Source organism: Gekko japonicus, unplaced genomic scaffold (assembly GCF_001447785.1).
Source record: "Gekko japonicus isolate JY-2015 unplaced genomic scaffold, Gekko_japonicus_V1.1 scaffold1072, whole genome shotgun sequence".
Lineage (NCBI taxonomy): Eukaryota > Metazoa > Chordata > Lepidosauria > Squamata > Gekkonidae > Gekko > Gekko japonicus.
The window spans coordinates 433,890-452,302 of record NW_015173154.1 but is presented as its reverse complement, the minus strand read 5'-3'; the positions used below and the strand labels follow the sequence as shown (position 1 = coordinate 452,302).

The window sequence follows — 18,413 nt, the reverse complement described above, 5'->3', positions numbered from 1 at the left end:
AGAGTGGCTGCTATGGAACATGCACAGAATATAAAGAAGCCAGGTCTCCTGCATTCTGGTACATGCACAGTGAGCTTTACAGCGAGGCAGAGTCACTCGCTGGTAGAGAGGACTCATCTGTGTCTCTGATTCTTGGCTGCTTCCTCATTACAGTATCCCTCCTGCTACATAGCTTGTGTCTCCTGACCCTCTTGGTCCATTTGCTTGCCGTCTTGGGGGGCAGCGAGGTCCTAATCCTGGCCTCTCTTCTTCCTGTCATGTGACACTCGTGTCATGTGATATCATGTGGCTTCCTGTCACATTTGCAGTTCTGCGCATTCCAAGATGGGTATCTGGGAAGGTGTAAGACCACTACCCTAACAGTAGCTAGCTAAGAGTTAGAAACATTCTTCTTGACCAGTCACCACTAAATAGTGTTGCCAACCTACAGGTGGGGCCTGGGGACCTCCTGGCATTATCTCCAGGTGACAGAGATCAGTTCACCTGGAAAAAATGACTGCTCTATAGCATTGCTGAGGTCCATCCCCTCCCCAAACCCCTCTTTCCCCAGGCTCTGCTCCCCAAATATCCAGGGATTTCCTAACCCAGAGCTGGCAACCCTATATGAATCTCCAGTATCATGTTTCTTGACACCACCTCAATAGGAAGATCAGTAATCATGGGGAAGGTTTTCCCAGAGACAACTTGCCTACTCCTGTAGATCTTCCCTAGCACTGTGAAGCCATAGGGGAGACTTGGGCATGTTTTTAGGATGCGCTTGTGGTTCATGAATGGCCCTTATAGGTAGCTACTCAGCTACAAATGACAGCTTGAGAATCCACTTTAACCTAATATACGGGGTCCCATGTCCCACAATTCAATGTGAAATCGGTTCCCTGAAGACTGAAAGGCATTGAATTAATCACAGTTGCCAACCTCCAGGTAGTTGAAGTTAAAAATGAGAGATCACGGGAGGAAGTGGAAATCCAACATTGACACTGTGAAGACCTTGGGGGTTCTGTTATTAGAGAGTCAACATGGAATGTCTCCTTCAAGAGTTGATAAGTAGCAATTGATAAGAATTGTGATTGCTACACGCTCAGATAAAGCAAATATTGTGAAACGGATTGTTTACATTGCGCAGCGTTTGTTAGCGTGTGAGCGAAAATAGAATTTTCTACAGAATTACTACAGTAAATGATTTTGCAACATATCTTTATTGACTCTTTGTTATTTTTGTCACAGACGTTGTTGTTGGATTTCCCCTTCAACCTCCAGGTAGTGGCGATTTCCTGGGATTACATCTGATTTAGAGGCACTACGTTTCTGAATCCCAGAGCCAGGAGGTAACATCAGGGGAAGGCATCGGCCTCTATCCCCTGCTGTTGGCCGTCCAGAGGAACTGGTTGACGGTCACTGTGTGAGACAGGATGCTGAACTAAATGGACTACTAGTCTGATCCAGCAGGGTTCTTATATCCTTAACAGAGATGAAAATAAGAAGAGTTGAATTTATACCCCACCCTTCACTCGGAGTCTCAGAGCAGCTTGCAATCTCCTTCCCTTCCTCTTTCCACAACAGACATCCTGTGAGAGAACTGTTATCGGAAGAACAGCTGAGAGAACTTGTGACTGACCCAAGGTCACACCAGCAGCCGCAAATGGAGGAGTGGGAAATCCAACCTGATGCTCCCAGATTAGAGTCTGCCACTCTTAACCACTGCATCAGTTTCCCTGGAGAAAATGGCTGCTTTGGAATGTGGACTCTGCGGCATTATACCCTGCTGAGTACCTCACCTTCCCAGCCTCCGCCCTCCCCAGCCTCCATCCCTAATCTTCCCAGGCCAGAGTGGGCAACCCTACGTAACCTGATGTTATAATAGGACCATTTCCACCCTGGGGATTTTGATAAAACTGGCAGATGAGTTACTCAAATATGGAGTCAGTTCATTTTTAGCAATTTGTTTTATTGAATGGCATTCATAAAGATCAGAGAGCCTCCCCGGTCCCTTCTCAAGGAACCTCCAATTTGGGGACAAAGGTCACTTCTGTTGCACAGGGAGGCATTTTCTGCCACGCGCGGCTGGGGATGGGAGGGCTGTCAACGCTTCAACACTTTGCTTTCGGATGATTCGGATACCACTTTGCCATCGACGAGTGTGGTGGTACGGATTTTCTGGGTGGTTTGCATGGTGCTTTCCAACAAGGCGTCTTTCAGGCTGGGGGGGGGGGGGAGCGGGGGACAGAGCAGAAGGAAAATACAGGCAGTGAACAAGAGACAGGTTAATCCTGGGGCAGTACAAATATCATGATGCATTTTAGCAACCCTAGTTGGAGAATCTGCCAGCGTCCCCATTTTGCAGGCTGTATACTAAGGATAAGTCCAGTGGCACACCGAGTGCTATAGAGTCAGCCCAGTTTGATGAATTCTAGAATCCTAAATCCATTATGAAGAAGAGGTATCCGAAAACTACAAGACACAACAATGTCCCAAGTCGGTCTGAAACCGCAAAGCCTGCCGAGTGTCTTCTGTTAATATTCCACTTAACCCTAGAGCAGTTTCAAGGATCCATTGGAAATAAACTCATTTCAGTAATGCCACAGAGGAGGTGCCAACTGGGTCTCTGTGTGAGTCACTGTTCTGCTATTGGCTTTCTTCCAGTCAGCTTCTGCAGAGATGGGTAATTCTGCCATGTGTCTCCAGGGGATGGGATTGAATAATCCCCATTATTCCCAGAGAAAAGACACAGGAGAAATACCTGTGCTCAGAGGAGGCTCGCCAGAACAATGACTTCCACAAATACACACTGAAGGCTCCTCCAAGCAGAGGCAGCTCTTACCCTTACACTGGAAGGCTAACATTTTATTATAGGAAGCAGGCCTCTTTTTAAATTTAGAAACAAGCAGTTGTCAAGTATCAGAGAAAGGGAAGTGAGCCACCTATAACAGAATAGTGGCAGCAGCCTCTAGACCAGAGGTCCCCAACGTTGTGCCCACATGCTCCACAGTGCATGCTGGTGCCTGCCAGGTGTTTTTAGAAAATGGGTGGAGCCTGGTGGAGCTTTGGCCGAGCAGGGCTCCTGATTGGCTGTGCAGATTAAAAGGCATCTGGTTAAACAGAGTTTCTGTCTGAAATGTTGATGAGTGACTATTAGATTTATGCATGACCTCGCTCCCTGCCATTTTGTGGTTGGCTCCGCCTCCTGTGGTAGCCATTTTGTGGTTGGCTCCACCTCCTACAGCAGCCATTTTGTTCTTGTGTGCACTACCCAGTGTCAGAATGCCAAAGATGCCTGCAGGACCTTGCTCTACTATTCCTCCAGCTCTGCTCTGGAAAAAATATATATATAAAAAAAGAAAAGATGCTCACCTCAGCTCCTCTCCGCCTTCCAGCAGGTGTCTGTATGTAGCGATCTCAGCCTCCAGTTTGTCCTTGATGTTCAGCTTGATACTCCTCGGCCTGGCGGTGTACGTCGTTCCGCACCTGCGTCAGCTCTGCTTCTACCCGCAGCAACATCCCGTTGAGATGCTCCATCTGCATGCCATAGCGAGCTTCCACTTCGTGCAGGTTAGCCTCCAGACCAGCTCTCTGTCAAAGGGGGATTCTACTTTATTATTTTTTAAAACACAGGGCTGATCCAACCTTCATATTGCTCACAAGTGGCAATTCTGTATCACCTCCTGCCTCCAACTGGGATCTTGGAATCCTTTGGCTTTCGCGGTTGAATATCACCCGCTTTGAGCCACTTCCCTCAACACAGTTAAGACATGTTTCGACAGAGCAGCAGAGGCATCCCTGCTTTGGAAAAACCAAACCTACTTCACGGATGTGACTTACCCACAACGGGGTCTCAGGGCTGCAAGAAAGAGCTGGTGCGAGACAGACACCATTCCGAAAGATGCTACAAATCATACATCCAAATATCGCCAATCTTTTCCACAGACCCACAGAGGGACAGCTGACAACTCCTGTCCTCATGCTTAGATTTCAGTGGTGTTTTCAGTGTTCAAAATGCTTTATGTAAGGTTATCTTCGGCTACATCCACATATTGAACACATGAAACTGCCGTATACTGAATCAGACCACCCGTCCATCAAAGTCAGTATTCAGACTGGCAGCAGCTCTCCGGGGTCTCAGGGACAGGTCTTTCGCTATCACCTACTGCCATATCCTTTAATTGGCAATGCCGGGGAATGAACCTGGGACCTTCTGCATGCCAGGCAGATGCTCTACCACTGAGCCACAGCCCCTCCTCCATTGTAGGACATTGCACTATGGCAGTCATTTGCAACTGGATTGTCCCCTGTAGGCAAGACAATCGAGTTGCAAATGATCGCTACAGCACAACGATAGCGCACTTTGCAATGTCACAGGGATGCAGCCTCAATAATCCTTACAAGAAGCCTGTAATATTGTCCCCACTTTGCACATGAGAACCTGAGAGACAGCAGTTTGTCCAAGGGAGCCTCGGGAGCTCATGGCAGAGGCAAGATTTGAACTGGGGACTTCCCAGATCTCTATGCATTCAAGATACCACCACAGCATAGCATCCCTTTCCCTCAAGGGCAGAGCTGGCTCTTTGGCCCCATGGCTGGCAGTTCGCCTAGCCTGGTCGGCCTCTTTTTAAAGACACACCAAGGTTTAATTCTGACATCCATTTTCAGTGCCTAGGATGCTGTCATGATCTTGGGCCCATAGTAGTGCGGCCTACAGGTTCTAGGGAGACCTAGTGGCTCCAGGGAAGCCTGTACTAGAGTAGTTATCAGGGCCAACATTTCCCAGGTCATGCTTTGGGCCCTGTGATTGGCGAACAGGGGACTTGGAGGGAAAACAACACCAGCAGAAGAGTAGAGGGTGGTGCCTGGGAAGAAGAAATAAAAGGGCTTGCCCAAAGTGGGAGGGGATTCTCTCTCCGGGAGCAGAACTGGTGTGAGGCTGCTGCAGAAGGAGGGATCCCTCATCCAAAAGGGGTGAGTCAGCTTGAGGCGAAATAGCCAGAGAAAGTTAGGACAGTATAGTCAGACGCGTTAGGATTTCTTATTTTGCCGATTTACCTGCCTTTACTGTGCTCATTTTTCCTATGTCACTGGATTATAATTATTGTTAAGTACCCTTAATAAAACTAGTTTGTTACTCTGCCTGGGTCCCCATGCCTCATTCGGTCACTTATAAGGGAAAACCTACTGGAAAAGGACTGTATGGAAGGCTTTGGACCGTCCTGAGGAGACCCATACCAGAGTGGTGGCAGCCATTAGAGAACCTTTACTTATAAGGGAAAACCTACTGGAAAAGGACTGTATGGAAGGCTTTGGACCGTCCTGAGGAGACCCATACCAGAGTGGTGGCAGCCATTAGAGAACCTTTCTAGCCGCTGCCCACGACAGATGTGTAAAGTCATAATTTGTTTTTGTTTTTTTAAAAGGGGATGCCTTTAACATGTGCAGGAGCCATTTCCTTCAGAGCTTTTCCCTCATAGATCCAAAACAATGATGACGGCTAGAATGTGAAGCAACACCTATTGAGTAAGCCCTGTTACTGATGTTGGATTTCAAGATTTGTTCCCCTTAGAACCCAAAGAGGCTACCCATATGTGTGAATCCGTACCAGGTTGCGCAGCGAATCCAGTTCAATCTCCAGCGTCTGGACGGTACGACGCAAGTCGGTGATGGTGCTACGAGCGCTTTCAATCTCCTTGGTATTCTGGGTGATGACGACGGTGCTTTCGGAGATCTAAAAGAGAGTCAAAACATTTGGATTACTTCCGTGGGATCTCACCTTTTGGACAATCACGGACTTCCCGTTCCCAGGATAACCCGGAAGTACCTTGGGGAACATTTGGGTTGAAAGAGGACAATCTCCATTCCAGAAGCAAGGAAAACAAGCCCACGAGAACATAAGAGACTTGCTGGATTAGACCAATATTCCATGAAGTCCCACCTTCTGTGGCCAGCTAGATGTCTTTGGTAGACCTACAAGTAGGGCCCCAAAGGTTCAAGCCTCCCCACCAGTGTTCCTTCTAATCTGAGTGTTAATGGTCGCCCTGACCTGGATAGCTTAGGGTAGCCTGATCTTGTCAGATCTATGAAGCTTAGCAGGGTCGGTCCTGGCTAGTATTTGGATGGGAGACCACCAAAGAAGTCCAGGATCACTACACAAAGGCAGGTGATGGCAAACCACCTGTACTCTTTTCTTGCCTTGAAAACCCTATAGGCTCACAATACGTCGGCCGTGATCTGATAGCGTTTTCCACCACCACCACCAAGTTAATGGCCATACTGTGTTTTGTGTCTGTTGGGAGTTCCATCCCTAGCGAGTTTCAGAAGCTTCTTCTCATACCTGCTGGCCCCAGTACTTGTCCAAATCCTCCAGGTTCTTCTGAGCCAGAACATCATACTGTGCCCGGATCTCTGTCATTATCTTGGACAGATCCTGCGTCTTGGGAGCGTCCACTTCCACCGTCAGACCAGAGCTGGCGATCTGAGCCTGCAAGTTGTTGACCTCCTAGGTGAGGAGAAAGGCATGGAATGAACCAAGGTGGACTGGGAAGGGCAAACCTTCCCCTGTCTGGCCAAGTCACTGGCACTGTCCGTAAGTGGCCTGCATCACATCAACTAGAGGACATGGCTCCTTTCCCAACAAATCATTACTCCTGACCTCCCAGCTCCTGTTTGCCCCATGCATGGAGCTCAAGAAGACTTACATCCTGGTGGTTCTTCTTCATAAAGACCAGCTCCTCCTTGAGGGATTCGATCTCACTCTCCAGCTGCAGACGGCTCATGTTGGTATCATCAATGACCTTGCGGAGGCCATGGATGTCATTTTCCACGGACTGACGGATAGCCAGTTCAGCCTCGTACCTAGGCGAGATGAGAGAACAGATGTCGTCTTGGCGGTCACCAGTTTGCTATATGGAATGTATTAGCTCTGTGTGGGTCGCCACTGATAGGTTATTATGGCTGGGTCTACAGCATGATTTTATGGAAGTGCAGAAAGGGCTGATGCATTCTGAACTTTTTCAAATAAAGACACCCCCCCCCCCCAAGTTTCTAGCTAGGGTTGATAACTCTGGCCTGGGAAATTCCTGGGGATTTGAGGTTGGTTCCTGGAGAAGGCAGAATTTGGGGAGGGAGCTTAGTGGAGATGTGATGTCACTCTAGGACTTCTGTTTCACCTAGATTCTATGGTATACCATTTCCTCCAGGGGAAGTGATTTCTGTAGTCTGGAGATCCACTGTAATCCTAGAAGAACTCCAGGCTCCACTTGGAGGATGTCAGGCTCACATAGAAAGACGATCTGAACACAGTGCTAAGAAAAGACTTTCACTTCTGGTTCCCATGTGAAAGCTTCCCTTGGGTTTTAGGTAGACAGCTGTGCTCCACCTCTACATCTGTATGGGGAGAGCTTGGCACTGGTTGCTACCCAAATGGCTTTTGATCTGCTGGAAAGGGGAAATGCCAATCACTGGAAATGGGATTCCTGGAAATGGAAGGTGTTGGATTTCTAGAGAGGATACCCCTGTGGTCTGGTTCCTTGTTTCCCAATATGTGCCCAAATCGTAGGGTATGTGTGAGAGATTCTAGCAAGAGAGACGGAGTGTTTTGTTCAAATTGCACTCACTGGCAGCATAATCTCTAGAGTCTCACAGGACGGGTCCCTGAACAGTACTGGCCAAGTCAAATGGGGTGGGGCGGGGCTGGGGAAACCACACTCACTTGACACGGAAGTCATCGGCAGCCAAACGAGCATTGTCGATCTGCAGGACGATGCGAGCGTTGTCCACCGTGTTGTCAAAGATCTGCAGTGAGGGGGAGAAGCACAAGGCATAGGGTTGAGCATAATAAAAGGCCAAAAAAAGTACACTGGTCCTTAGTAACTTTTGCCAACTGACCTGAAAGGAATGGTTTAGCCGGGCCCTATGCCTTTAACAGCAGCTTGATCTGCTGACATCAGCTAAAGGCACAAGAGCAGGGGACCGTAAGAAAGCTGGCGACCCTGTGCACACACAATCACGGATTGAGCTTTGACCAGCAGACCTTAACTCAACAGTGACATTCGAGAACAGATTCTGAGTCCCGCAACCAGAAGGATTGCCCAATTTCCTCTTTTTCCTCAGTTAGGGGAGGGTGGTGCAACCTGAACTTTCTGGCCCCCTGCCAATTTACACAGTACCCATTGTTTGTCTAAGCCAACACAGGTGCAATTCACCTTCCCGGGTTCCCAAGGCAACGGCTGGCTTGGGGAACCAAGACTCTTAAAGGGACAGACACTTCCTCTTTAGTCAAGCTGCTGCAGTTTCCCTCGATGGTGCCAAATCACACTTCGTCTCTTGCCTTGCTAACAATATGTATCGCATCAGCAATTACTGTCCAAGGTATGGCGTGGCTCTGCATGGGGTGTCACTGGCTCATTGGATCACTTCTGATGCAGATATGCAAAAAGAATGATCGGTGACCTCAGAGGTGGTTGCATGTCGTGTCTCTGCATGCCTCTTGGTTTTGGATTGGCCACCTCCTAATCAAGAGGCACAGCCAGAACACTTGCTAGCACACAAACAGACCCACACACAGAGTAGGGTACAGGGGCTTTGTACTGCTACACACTCAAAAAGTAAATGTTTTCAAATGAAGAGTGCCTCCTTTTAATTCAGAAGAAGTAACAGAACCTGGACATTTTCCCAGTAGAGCAAGCAGTAGTTTCCCAAGTCCTTTTCAGATCAAGAAAACTGTGTGTGTGTGTGGGGGGTGAGCAGGAGCCCTCCCTCCTTTCAATAGTTCTGATCTGAATTTGGCCCCTGCACACCTGATTTTCAGAGAGGAACAATATGCTGGAAGACCCTCTTTACAGATCATCTTCTCGGTCTGAGGGCCCAGCTATCAGTCTTTGGAAAAAGCTATGTTCATGACCAGCAAGATGCACACTCTTATAGTCCAGGTCATTAGCTCTTACCTTTGGCAAGCGTAAGATCCAGTGCGCATGTGAATGTCTTCCCTGCATCAAAACAAAAGGTGGGGGGAATTACAACCAACCCCCACACTTCTAAGGTTCCGTGAAAGAACTTCTAGATCAGAAGGCATGCATGAACCAAGGAATGCATTGGTCAAGAAATGAACAGGTATTAAATGCCCTGGCCTGGATAGCCCAGGCTCACCCAATCTTGTCATATCTCAGGTGGGTAGTCATGTTGGTCTGAAGCAATAGAACAAAGTTTGATGTAGTGGTTAAAAGTGCAGACTCTAATATGAGAGAACCGGGTTTGATTCCCCATGCCTCCACATGCAGCTGCTGGTGGGACCTTGGGTCAGTCACAAGTTCTCTCAGAGCTGCTCTCTCAAGGGCAGTTTTCGAAAGACCTCTCTCAGGGTGTGTATTGTGGGGAGGGAAAAGGAGGGAGATTGTAAGCTGCTCTGAGACTCCGAGTGAAGGGCGGGGTATAAATCCAATCTCCTATTCTCTTCTTCTTCAAAGTTTGAGTCCAGTGGCATGTTTAAGACCAACAAAGTTTAATACCCAGAATTAAAATTTGTTGGTCTTAAAAGTGCCACTGGACTCAAAACTTTGTTCTGTTGCTTCAGACCAGCACAGCTACCCCACCTGGATCTAACTTGATCTCAGTGTCATGAAAAACCTCACCTGATGATTGCTACAGATGCGCTGCTGTTAAAGGGGTAAGAAGAGCCCAGTTCTAAGTCTGGCAAACCTACTCCGGTGTGCTGAGCATGAAGACAGGATACAGGGAACCACTGAATACAAAGCATGTCCTTTGCATTTGAGCAATGCTCTCCCCCCATTCAAAATGTACCACTTTCCCCAGCACTCAGTGCTTGGGAAAGCTTCCTCTTTTAAACATTTGTCACTCATGTCCATGTTGAAAGGCTCAGCAGACCAGCAGAGGGTGGGGTGGGGGACACCTTTTTAATACAGGGAACCTTGTAGTGTTCTAAACAGGCCCTTTGTTTCTCACGGGAACGAGAAGAGGAAATGTGTGAGAGGCTCTCTGGAGCATTGGGTGTGTGCCAGGCAAGCGTATCATAAAGTGCAAATGAATCGAGGTCTTAAATGGGGCCCGTTGTCTGGCGCTGCCAGGGAATCACCCAGGACTACAAACACAAGGCGAATGGCCGGTTCTCCCTCGCTACCGCTTAGGCCTGGAACTCTCTCCTGCAATACCCACATGATGTTCTCTGCCTTCTTTTGGATCCTTCTGGAAACATTTTCTCAGGGAGATTTTTGGCCTAATCCGGTCCTGTGGAATCCAATGGAACTAAACTCCAAGATATACGTAATCTGAGGTAAAATGTCATTTTGGGGCCCTCCTCTTGCAGGCAGTGGGAAACACATCATATAAGTGCATGGAATATAAAAAATACTATATGTGTTATACAGTGTAGTACTTAATTGTGATGAATTCATTGAGAACCAAGAATGCCAGTTCCCTAGACAAGAAAAGAAGCTTCTGATTTGACTCTGGAAGTCACTGCCCTCAAGGTCAGAGGTCAGATGGGCAGGACTTTGTTTGTCCACTAGCCTTAGGCAATATGAACCAGTATGTTGGAGATCCCCAGCCTTGCGGGGTCTCCAAGGCAATTTGCCCCCCTCTCAGAAACAGAATGTCTCACAAAAAATATTGTTCCTTCCTCCCAAAAAATACCAGGTGAACCATAACCTGTGAAGCCCACCTTGCTAGGTAAGTCCAGCTTTATTATTGAACCTAGTTACCCACAGGGAGCTTGGAATGTTCCGGTACCCAGCCTAACATCCACAAAATGATGATATAATGGTTTAGTAGATACATTTTCAGGAAAATTCCAGGGGGAATGTTCCTGAAAATGATACCCACCACCACCACCCCGGTTTCCCATTTCCCATGAGATCTTTTATCTTTCTTTTCTCTTCAGCTGCTGTAACCACACCCTCCAGCTCAGTTCCTTTGCCTTTTGTCCTGGACACCTGTCCTTGCCAGGTGCAAATTGGGCTCCGACTTTTCTTTCTTTGTTGCTCTGTTTGCTAGTTCATTATATATGACTCAAAACAAACTTGCACCCCTCCCCCTTTCCGGGAAGGGCTGTCCTTTGAACCCTGCTACTAGCTAGGGATTTGGAATTTTCCTGGCAGACCTCCCGTTCTTTCCAACGGCTGCACGACTGAGTAGAAATTCAGCAGTTGCATCTGCAAGCGAGGTAGAGCTTCACCTGTTGATCTTCTCCCTCCTTGGTAACTGTCAAAAGCACAGGAGCTATTAAGAAGGTGACGTCCTTTCTGCCTGGCACGTTTCTCAAAGCCAAGTTGGTAAGAGAATATCCTAATTTGGATCTGATTTCAAGCTCAGTTCGTCAGACCTTAACCCCTAACACAGGTGTCTCCAACTTGGTGCCCACGGGCGCCAACACTTTTTCTGGCATCCACCAAGTGTTTTTAGGAATTGGGTGGGGCCAGGTAGGGCTTTTGCCCAGCAAGGCTTCTGAATGGCTATTGGAGATTGGATTGGCCATGCAGATTTTTTTAATGATGCTTTGGCATCAGTTGCCACCACAACACAAGAATCTACACTGTGTTAATGAAGTTACACTGTGGCAATCATTTTGTGGCTGGCTCTGCCTCCTGCAATAGCCGTTACCTGGCGGCCATTTTGTTGCTGTGTCCACAATGCTGTGTCAAAATTCCAAATGTGCCCACAGGCTCAAAAGTTCCCGGAGTGCCTCTGAGCATGTGCAGAGTGTATTAGTAAGGCTGCACGCTTTCCCCCCCAAAGGCTCCTACAGTTTAACAGTTGTGCAACTGGCTAAATGTCTGCAGGTGAAAGTCCACCCCACCGCTGAATTTCCATATTAGGTAATGTTTGAGGTGCCATATTTCCGCCTCCTGTATTGTATTGCCCAGCTAGGTAGAAAGGTTGGTGATCCTAGCCTGATGTATCAGGCGTTAAGAGTTTCCAGGCACAAATTCTAGAGTGGTGTAAGCTCTGGAAATTCTCTTTTTAGAATTCACGCACTGGGTCGTCCCCACAACTGTGAGTTGGTTGATAATTAACTTGCAAGTACAGTTTGTTGAACCTTGGATCAAAGCAGCTGGCTAGAGAGAGCGAGAGCAGGAGGAAGAGGTGCATCTCCCTCATTCTCATCCCACCCTTCCTCAAAGGAAGGGCAGCAGACTTGGTACTCCCCTCCTTGATTTTATTTTCACAACAACCCTGTGAGGTCGGTTAGGCCAAGAAAGAGTGCCTGGCCCAAGATCACCCAGCGAGCTTCCGAGTAAAACTGTGAAGCTGGGGTCTCCCCAGTTCTACTCAGATGCTCTAACCACTGTGCCACACTGCAAGCGCACACACACTCTCATTTTGAGAGGGAAGAAGCCACCAACCAACTTTTAAGCAAGGAACTACCTGTGGTTTCTAACTCCCGTCCCTTATTAGGACTCCTATTTCTACCCTGATCCCACAGAGCCACCTTGCTTTCTGTGGGACTGGCTTCATCAGTTGAACTGGGAATGTCTGCATGCCAGGTTGTGATCCAAGGCATTAGTTGGGAGGGGGCAAAGAGGGGTGGGAACTCTAGAGAGCAATAAGGCTATTCTTCCTCAGTAGATTCCTATTCAGCACTGAATCGCTAAGAAGTGAAGCACTGGAACTTGAGCTTCTGAGATAACATAGCTTTGTTTTTGCTTAGCCTAAAGCCTAGCTGTGCTTACTCAACAGTGACAGAAAGGTGCTCTACACTTGCTCAAAGGTACCATTTTTTCTGATATGTTATGACCAGTTTTTCAAGGTCGTTTAGGCACTGGCCACAGATTTCAGAGCCCCTATAAAGCTCTTCCTTGTCTGTAAGATTTTGCCCTCTTTACTTTGGGGGCGGGGTGCCTAGTGTTCCTGACCCAAGACCTAGAAGGTGGAGCTGTCCGGTTCAAGCAGTGTGCATGGAAGCCCCTCACTGAATTAACAGGGGAAATCTTTCAGTGAATTCTCAGGTGTGGAGTGAGATTCTGAAGAAGAAAAAGAAGAGGAGGAGGAGATTGGATTTATACCCCGCGGTTTAGCTTGCAATCTCCTTCCCTTCCCCTTCCCACAAAAGACACCCTTGTGAGGTAGGTGGGGCTGAGAGAGATCTTTCGAGGACTGCCCATGAGAGAACAGCTCTGAAAGAACCTGTGACTGATCCAAGGTCACACCAGCAGCTGCATGTGAAGTAGGGAATCAACCCCGGTTCTCCCAGATTGGAGTCCACGCTCCTAACCACTACACCACTACACTAACCAATCACTACACTTTTCAAGCAGCCCCTGTCCTTGTGCCTGTAGAGTGGCTTGCAAAACAGGACCGATCCAGTAATATGGTTCCTCCCCCCACCCCACCCCACCCCCCACTGCGAAGAAAAGTTTCACTTTCTGATTCCTGCGCAGGAAACCACTGTGAAAGGGCCACTTAGAAAAACTGGCCAACCTCTCAGCCAATTAAGGCCACTTACGTGTCTATAGTAGCGGGTCTTTAGAGAAAATGAGCTGGTGGAGGCGGAAAGTGCTGTGACCATGTAGAATTTTCAAGGCAAGAGACATTCAGTGGCAGGGCGCTTTCACACATGCGGAATAATGTTATTTGCGACCTCCAGGCGAGGCCCAGAAATCCCCCCCTTTCACAACTGATCTCCTGACTACAGAGATCAGTTCCCCTGGAGAAAATGGCTGCTTTGGAGGGTGGACTCTATGGCATTGTACCCTATAGAGGGCCCCCACTCCCCAAGCCCCACCCTCTCCAGTCTGCTCCCTGAAATCTCCAGGTATTTCCCAACCCAGAGCTGGCAACCCTCATTTCAATCCACTTCAGTAAGTGGATTTTGCCATTTCACGCAGCAAAATCCAGTTGCAAGGTGCATTGAAAGGGGACTGAAAGTGCATTATTTAGTGTGGGACCCAGATATTCCTTGGGGGTCTACCAAATACTAGCCAGGGCCGACCATGCTTAGCTGCCAAGATGGGAGGGCTCCACTGCCCTTTCGCTCCTCCCTATATGTTAGGTTGTCAAATGACCCCCCCTTTGAACCCCTCCTTGCTTTAACAGAGGTCTGCTATGCAGGAACCATCAGGTTAAGTATTTTTGTGACACAAACCTGAATATCAGAGTTGCTAATCACTGCAAATCAAAAGTACGGGTCAAAAGGCACAAGAGTCGGCAGTTCTAACCTTGAGCCTCACAGCCTTCCCTTGCTCTGCACTTACAGTCATACCACATGGTCAGACTTGGGTAAGATTGTAAGTTATCTGGTAAGATTTCTGCAAGCGCACATTCCTCCTTTGTTCACTTGAGGTCTGTGCCAACACCCAGAAATGATACAGCACTCTGTATCACTATAGACTGATGAGGATTCAAAGTGCTTCACATACATTCTCGGTAATTTTTGGCAACACCTCTGTAATGCAGGTCAGGGCCTCCCTGCAATTCACACAGCAGGCTGAAGCTGAAATATGACAGCTTGCTGAATACCCTCTCAAGACAATGTAACAGGATGCTTTTTTTAAAATGCCAGCTTGCACACACGGGAGAGATTCCTGCCAGGACCCAGCTAGACCGGGCTAGCTTGATCTCAGATCTCCAAAGAGAAGCAGGGTCAGCCCTGGTCAGTATTTGGGTGGGAGACCACCAAGGAAGCCCAGTGTCCCCACGCAGAGGCAAGCAACGGCAAACCACTTCTGGATGTCTCTTGTCTTGAAAACCCGATAGGACAGTGGTGGCAAACCTATGGCACGGGTGCCAGAGGTGGCACTCAGAGCCCTCTCTGTGGGCACGCGTGCCATCGCCCCAGCCAGGCCCAGACCATCATTAAAGTGTCAAATTCTCTGCCAAATAATTTTAAGTAAGTGAAAGCATTTGGGATTGCTTTCCTTACTTTGTTTGGATCATCTTAAGTTATGTATGAGTTGTTATTTCTAAAGTAAAACCTCAGTATTCAGGTTAAATTGCCCTGTTGACACTTTGCGATAAATAGGTGGGTTTTGGGTCGCAGTTTGGGCACTCGGTCTCTAAAAGGTTCGCCGTCACTGCTATAGGGTCACCATAAGTCGGCTGCGACTTGGTGGCAAAAGAGAGAGATAGAGAGACAAAGATTCCCAAGCGTGTGCAGAGTGCTGTTTCTAAGAGGGATCAGAAACAATCAGATCGGTAGAACAAAGTCTGAGTCAGTGTTCCCTCTAAGCTGAGTTCCCTCTAAGCTAGGTCACAGTTTTTTAGCCTCTGGCTCCAGAGCAAACTAATTTGTGCAGTGGCCAAATCACTCACTCACAACTTTAAGGCCAGTAGCTCGCAAAGTAGAATTTTTGCTCACAAGACTCCACAGCTTTGAGGGAGCATTGAGTCCAAGGGCACCTTTCAGACCAACAAAGTGTTATTCATTTCGTGTGCAAGCACACTTCATTGGATACTGTTCCTTATACCGTGAATAAAACTTTGTTGGTCTTAAAAGTTGCCACTAGACTCAAACTTTGTTCTGCTGCATCAGATCAACACGGCTACTTGGGCCCACCCGATTCAATCAGATCCGCAATTATTCTTGGGACCGTCATTATAGGTTGAACCGTTTTCACTCACACACACCCCGGCGGATCCCTGCCGTTCAACATACGATGCAATCAGGGAGAAATCCCATTGAGTATGTGCAAATGGACTTTCCTCTGCCCGTGAATAGACGCCCAGCAGCACATAAGCACTTAAGATTAAAAGGGCTTACAAATCAGAAATGTGGCTTGCAGGCAAGACAAGAGTTTTAAATCTACATGTATATGCTGAGTCAATTTGGCACCCATGCAGATTTTCAATGCCCCTACGGGATAGAGGTGAAGCGCCAGGTAAGCCGGCCGAGGGCTCTTCTCACCTGATTCTTGAGGTCTTCGATGATGTCAAAGTAGCGGCTCCAGTCCCGGGTGCTGGGCCCTTTCTTCTCCATGTACTCTCGGATCTGGATCTCCAGTTTGCGGTTATCGGCCTCCAGGCTGCGCACCTTCTCCAGGTAGCTGGCCAGGCGGTCGTTCAGGTCCTGCATGGTCTCCTTCTCATTCTGGACCACCCCGGAGCCAGAGAAGGCGAAGCTGCTGCTGTAGCCCCCTCCCATGCCACCTCCGTAGCTGGAGCCCATGCCCCCTCCGTAGCTGGAGCCCAGGTTGGAAGACCTGGAGACCGAGATCCTAGAGCCAGAGCCGCCGGCTCCGGCATAGACGCTGGCGGCGCTGGCCATAGGGGCATACCTCTTGGAGGACATGACACTGTGGGTGGTGGCGGTGGTCACGGGCCTGGAAGTGCTGGAGTGGATGGTGGTGGAACGAGAGTAGCTCATGGTGCCAGCACAGGTAGGGCGGAGGAGCGGAGAGGCCGAGAGTCTGCTCAGAGCTGAGAGGTGTGGGGACGCAGAGCCTGGCTGAGTGCAGGATTTATAGCCAGGAGCTGAGCAGAGGCAGGAGGGAGGGGAGGGCCTGGCCTTCTCCCCTGCCCCACCTCCTCCACACTGTGTGCTCAGGGGAAGGTGAGGCCGCTGATAATCATCCTGGGCTGGCTCTTTGTGTTTTCACAGACTGGAGGCCCCGAGGTTGAGCCTCTCCTCGGCCCAGCAAGGAAGGGCAGGAGCCCAGATACCTGGCGTGCCGGCAGCAGCGTCTGATGCCAAAACCCCCACTTGTTTTGCCAGCTGAAAAGCGCTTAAGCGTTCGCAAGCCGGGAAGGTTTTGCGTAAGGTTCAGGAGAAGGACTGAGTCGAAGGGTGGGAATTCCAGTTAGCTGTGTTGGCGGGTGGCTTCCCAACCTGGATCTGGTAACTCTACCTCCCTGCCCTCCTCTGCCAGTGTCCTGGGTGGACCAGGCAACCCTTTGAATGATCCAGTGGATTGTGGCACTGGAAACGGCTTTGAGCATGAGACTACCGGTAGTTAGGTGAGGTTAAGATCTTCCCTCTTGCTGAAGTTTGCTGTATATTGTAATTTATGGTTTTAAACTATATGTGATTGTTTTAATTATATGTTTTTGTTTTAAACTATATGCTATATGATACCATTTTACTTGGCACTTGGTGCCCCTGTTAGCCGCCCTGAGCCTTCGGGATAGGGCGGGATAATAAATAAATAAATAAAATGTAGTGGTTAGACTGACAGGCCAGGATCTTGGAGATCCAGATTTGAATCCTCACACTGCCATGGAAGCTTGCTGAGTGACCTTGGGCCAACTGCGCTCTCTTTGCCGAACCTACCTCACAGGGTTGTTGTGAGAATAAAATGGAGACGGGAATGTTGCTGTAAGCTGCTTTCGGTCTCCAATGGGGAGAAAAGTTGAGTATGAATATCCAAACAAATAAATAAATAGATGCATGAACAGAATTACTTAATGTCCACAAAAAACAGATTGCCATGCTACAAGTCATATAAGTGCCATTGGCATGGTAGTCCCAATACTGAAATTTGTTACGCAGTCTGAGTATTTTGGATGGCACGGAAAAACTTTGGTTGTCTGGACTTGTTCCGCGCTGTCTGTGTATCCACATAAGAAAGCACAATGAAACCTTACAGCATCAGACCCCACACAGTTAATACTTCAGAAAGCCACACTTGTAAGCCATGGGTTTTATTTAATTACACATGAATCGGAATATTAGGTTTCATCGATTATACTCTACTGTTATGCTTTATGGCTATGTTGAATCTTCCCCCACTGAAAATAACACATTCTTCAAGGTGAATGCAAGTCAAAAAATACAGGAAACCACCTCAAAAGCGAAAACACGGGAGAAGCAGGTTTCCACAGTTACCTCTCGCTGAGGTGGAGAAAGCTGCTGCTCTCATCGGGCTGCTCGTCTTCAAAGCTCAGATTGGACCAGCTGCCGGTGCTGTCCTCGCCTGTGCTGAGACTCATCCGCTGGCTGGCCACGGACTCAGCCGCACGGAAGCCCTCTTCTCCTGGAGAGCTGGACAGAAAGGACAATGGCTGCATCATCCCCCTCGTGCCACGCGAGGAGACCCACGGCATCCCCAAATAAAGGGACGAGCCCCCGTCCTTCCTGCCCCAGTGCCTGCCCACTGGGGGCAACCTGGATGTGTCCTGAAACAGGGACATGCTGTCTTAAGCACTGACAAGCCCGACTCTAAGGGATTCTTCCCTTTGGGAGACCCACTCTTCTGAGGAGTGCTTCAGCTTCCAGTTGCTCATCCACATGGCAATCACCAATCCACTGTTGGTGAATAAACTGGAAGACCAGGCAAGGCGAAGCAACAAAGGGTGTATAAAAGCTTTGCCTTCCTTCCCAATAATTACTCTTTGAAGTTCTCAGACATGAGATTTGGGGGAAAGGATCCCAACCAGAGGGTTTCAGAGAGAAGCCATATTGGTCAGCAGTAGAACAGCCCTGCTCGAATCCAGCAGCAGCACCTCAGAGGTCAACAAGGTTTCCAGGGCGTGACCTTTTCAGAGTC

General features: G+C 48.6%; 2 protein-coding genes across 2 annotated transcripts in view; both read right to left on the bottom strand.

The window, feature by feature from the left end:
- Positions 1-1,958: 1,958 nt before the first annotated feature.
- On the bottom strand, positions 1,959-16,348 carry LOC107119806 (keratin, type I cytoskeletal 18-like). Its single transcript, XM_015422399.1, is given in 8 exon segments — positions 1,959-2,197; positions 3,349-3,423; positions 3,425-3,567; positions 5,585-5,710; positions 6,317-6,481; positions 6,681-6,837; positions 7,694-7,776; positions 15,836-16,348. Coding segments are annotated over 8 exon segments (1,326 nt in total). The 5' UTR covers positions 16,295-16,348; the 3' UTR covers positions 1,959-2,079.
- A 1,400-nt stretch (positions 16,349-17,748) lies between these two features.
- Positions 17,749-18,413, bottom strand: part of AKAP11 (A-kinase anchoring protein 11) — a 47,565-nt gene continuing 46,900 nt past the window's right edge. Inside the window, exon 7 of the mRNA XM_015422398.1 lies at positions 17,749-17,908. Coding sequence (XP_015277884.1) covers positions 17,749-17,908 — 160 coding nt within the window. The remainder of the gene's footprint in view (positions 17,909-18,413) is intronic.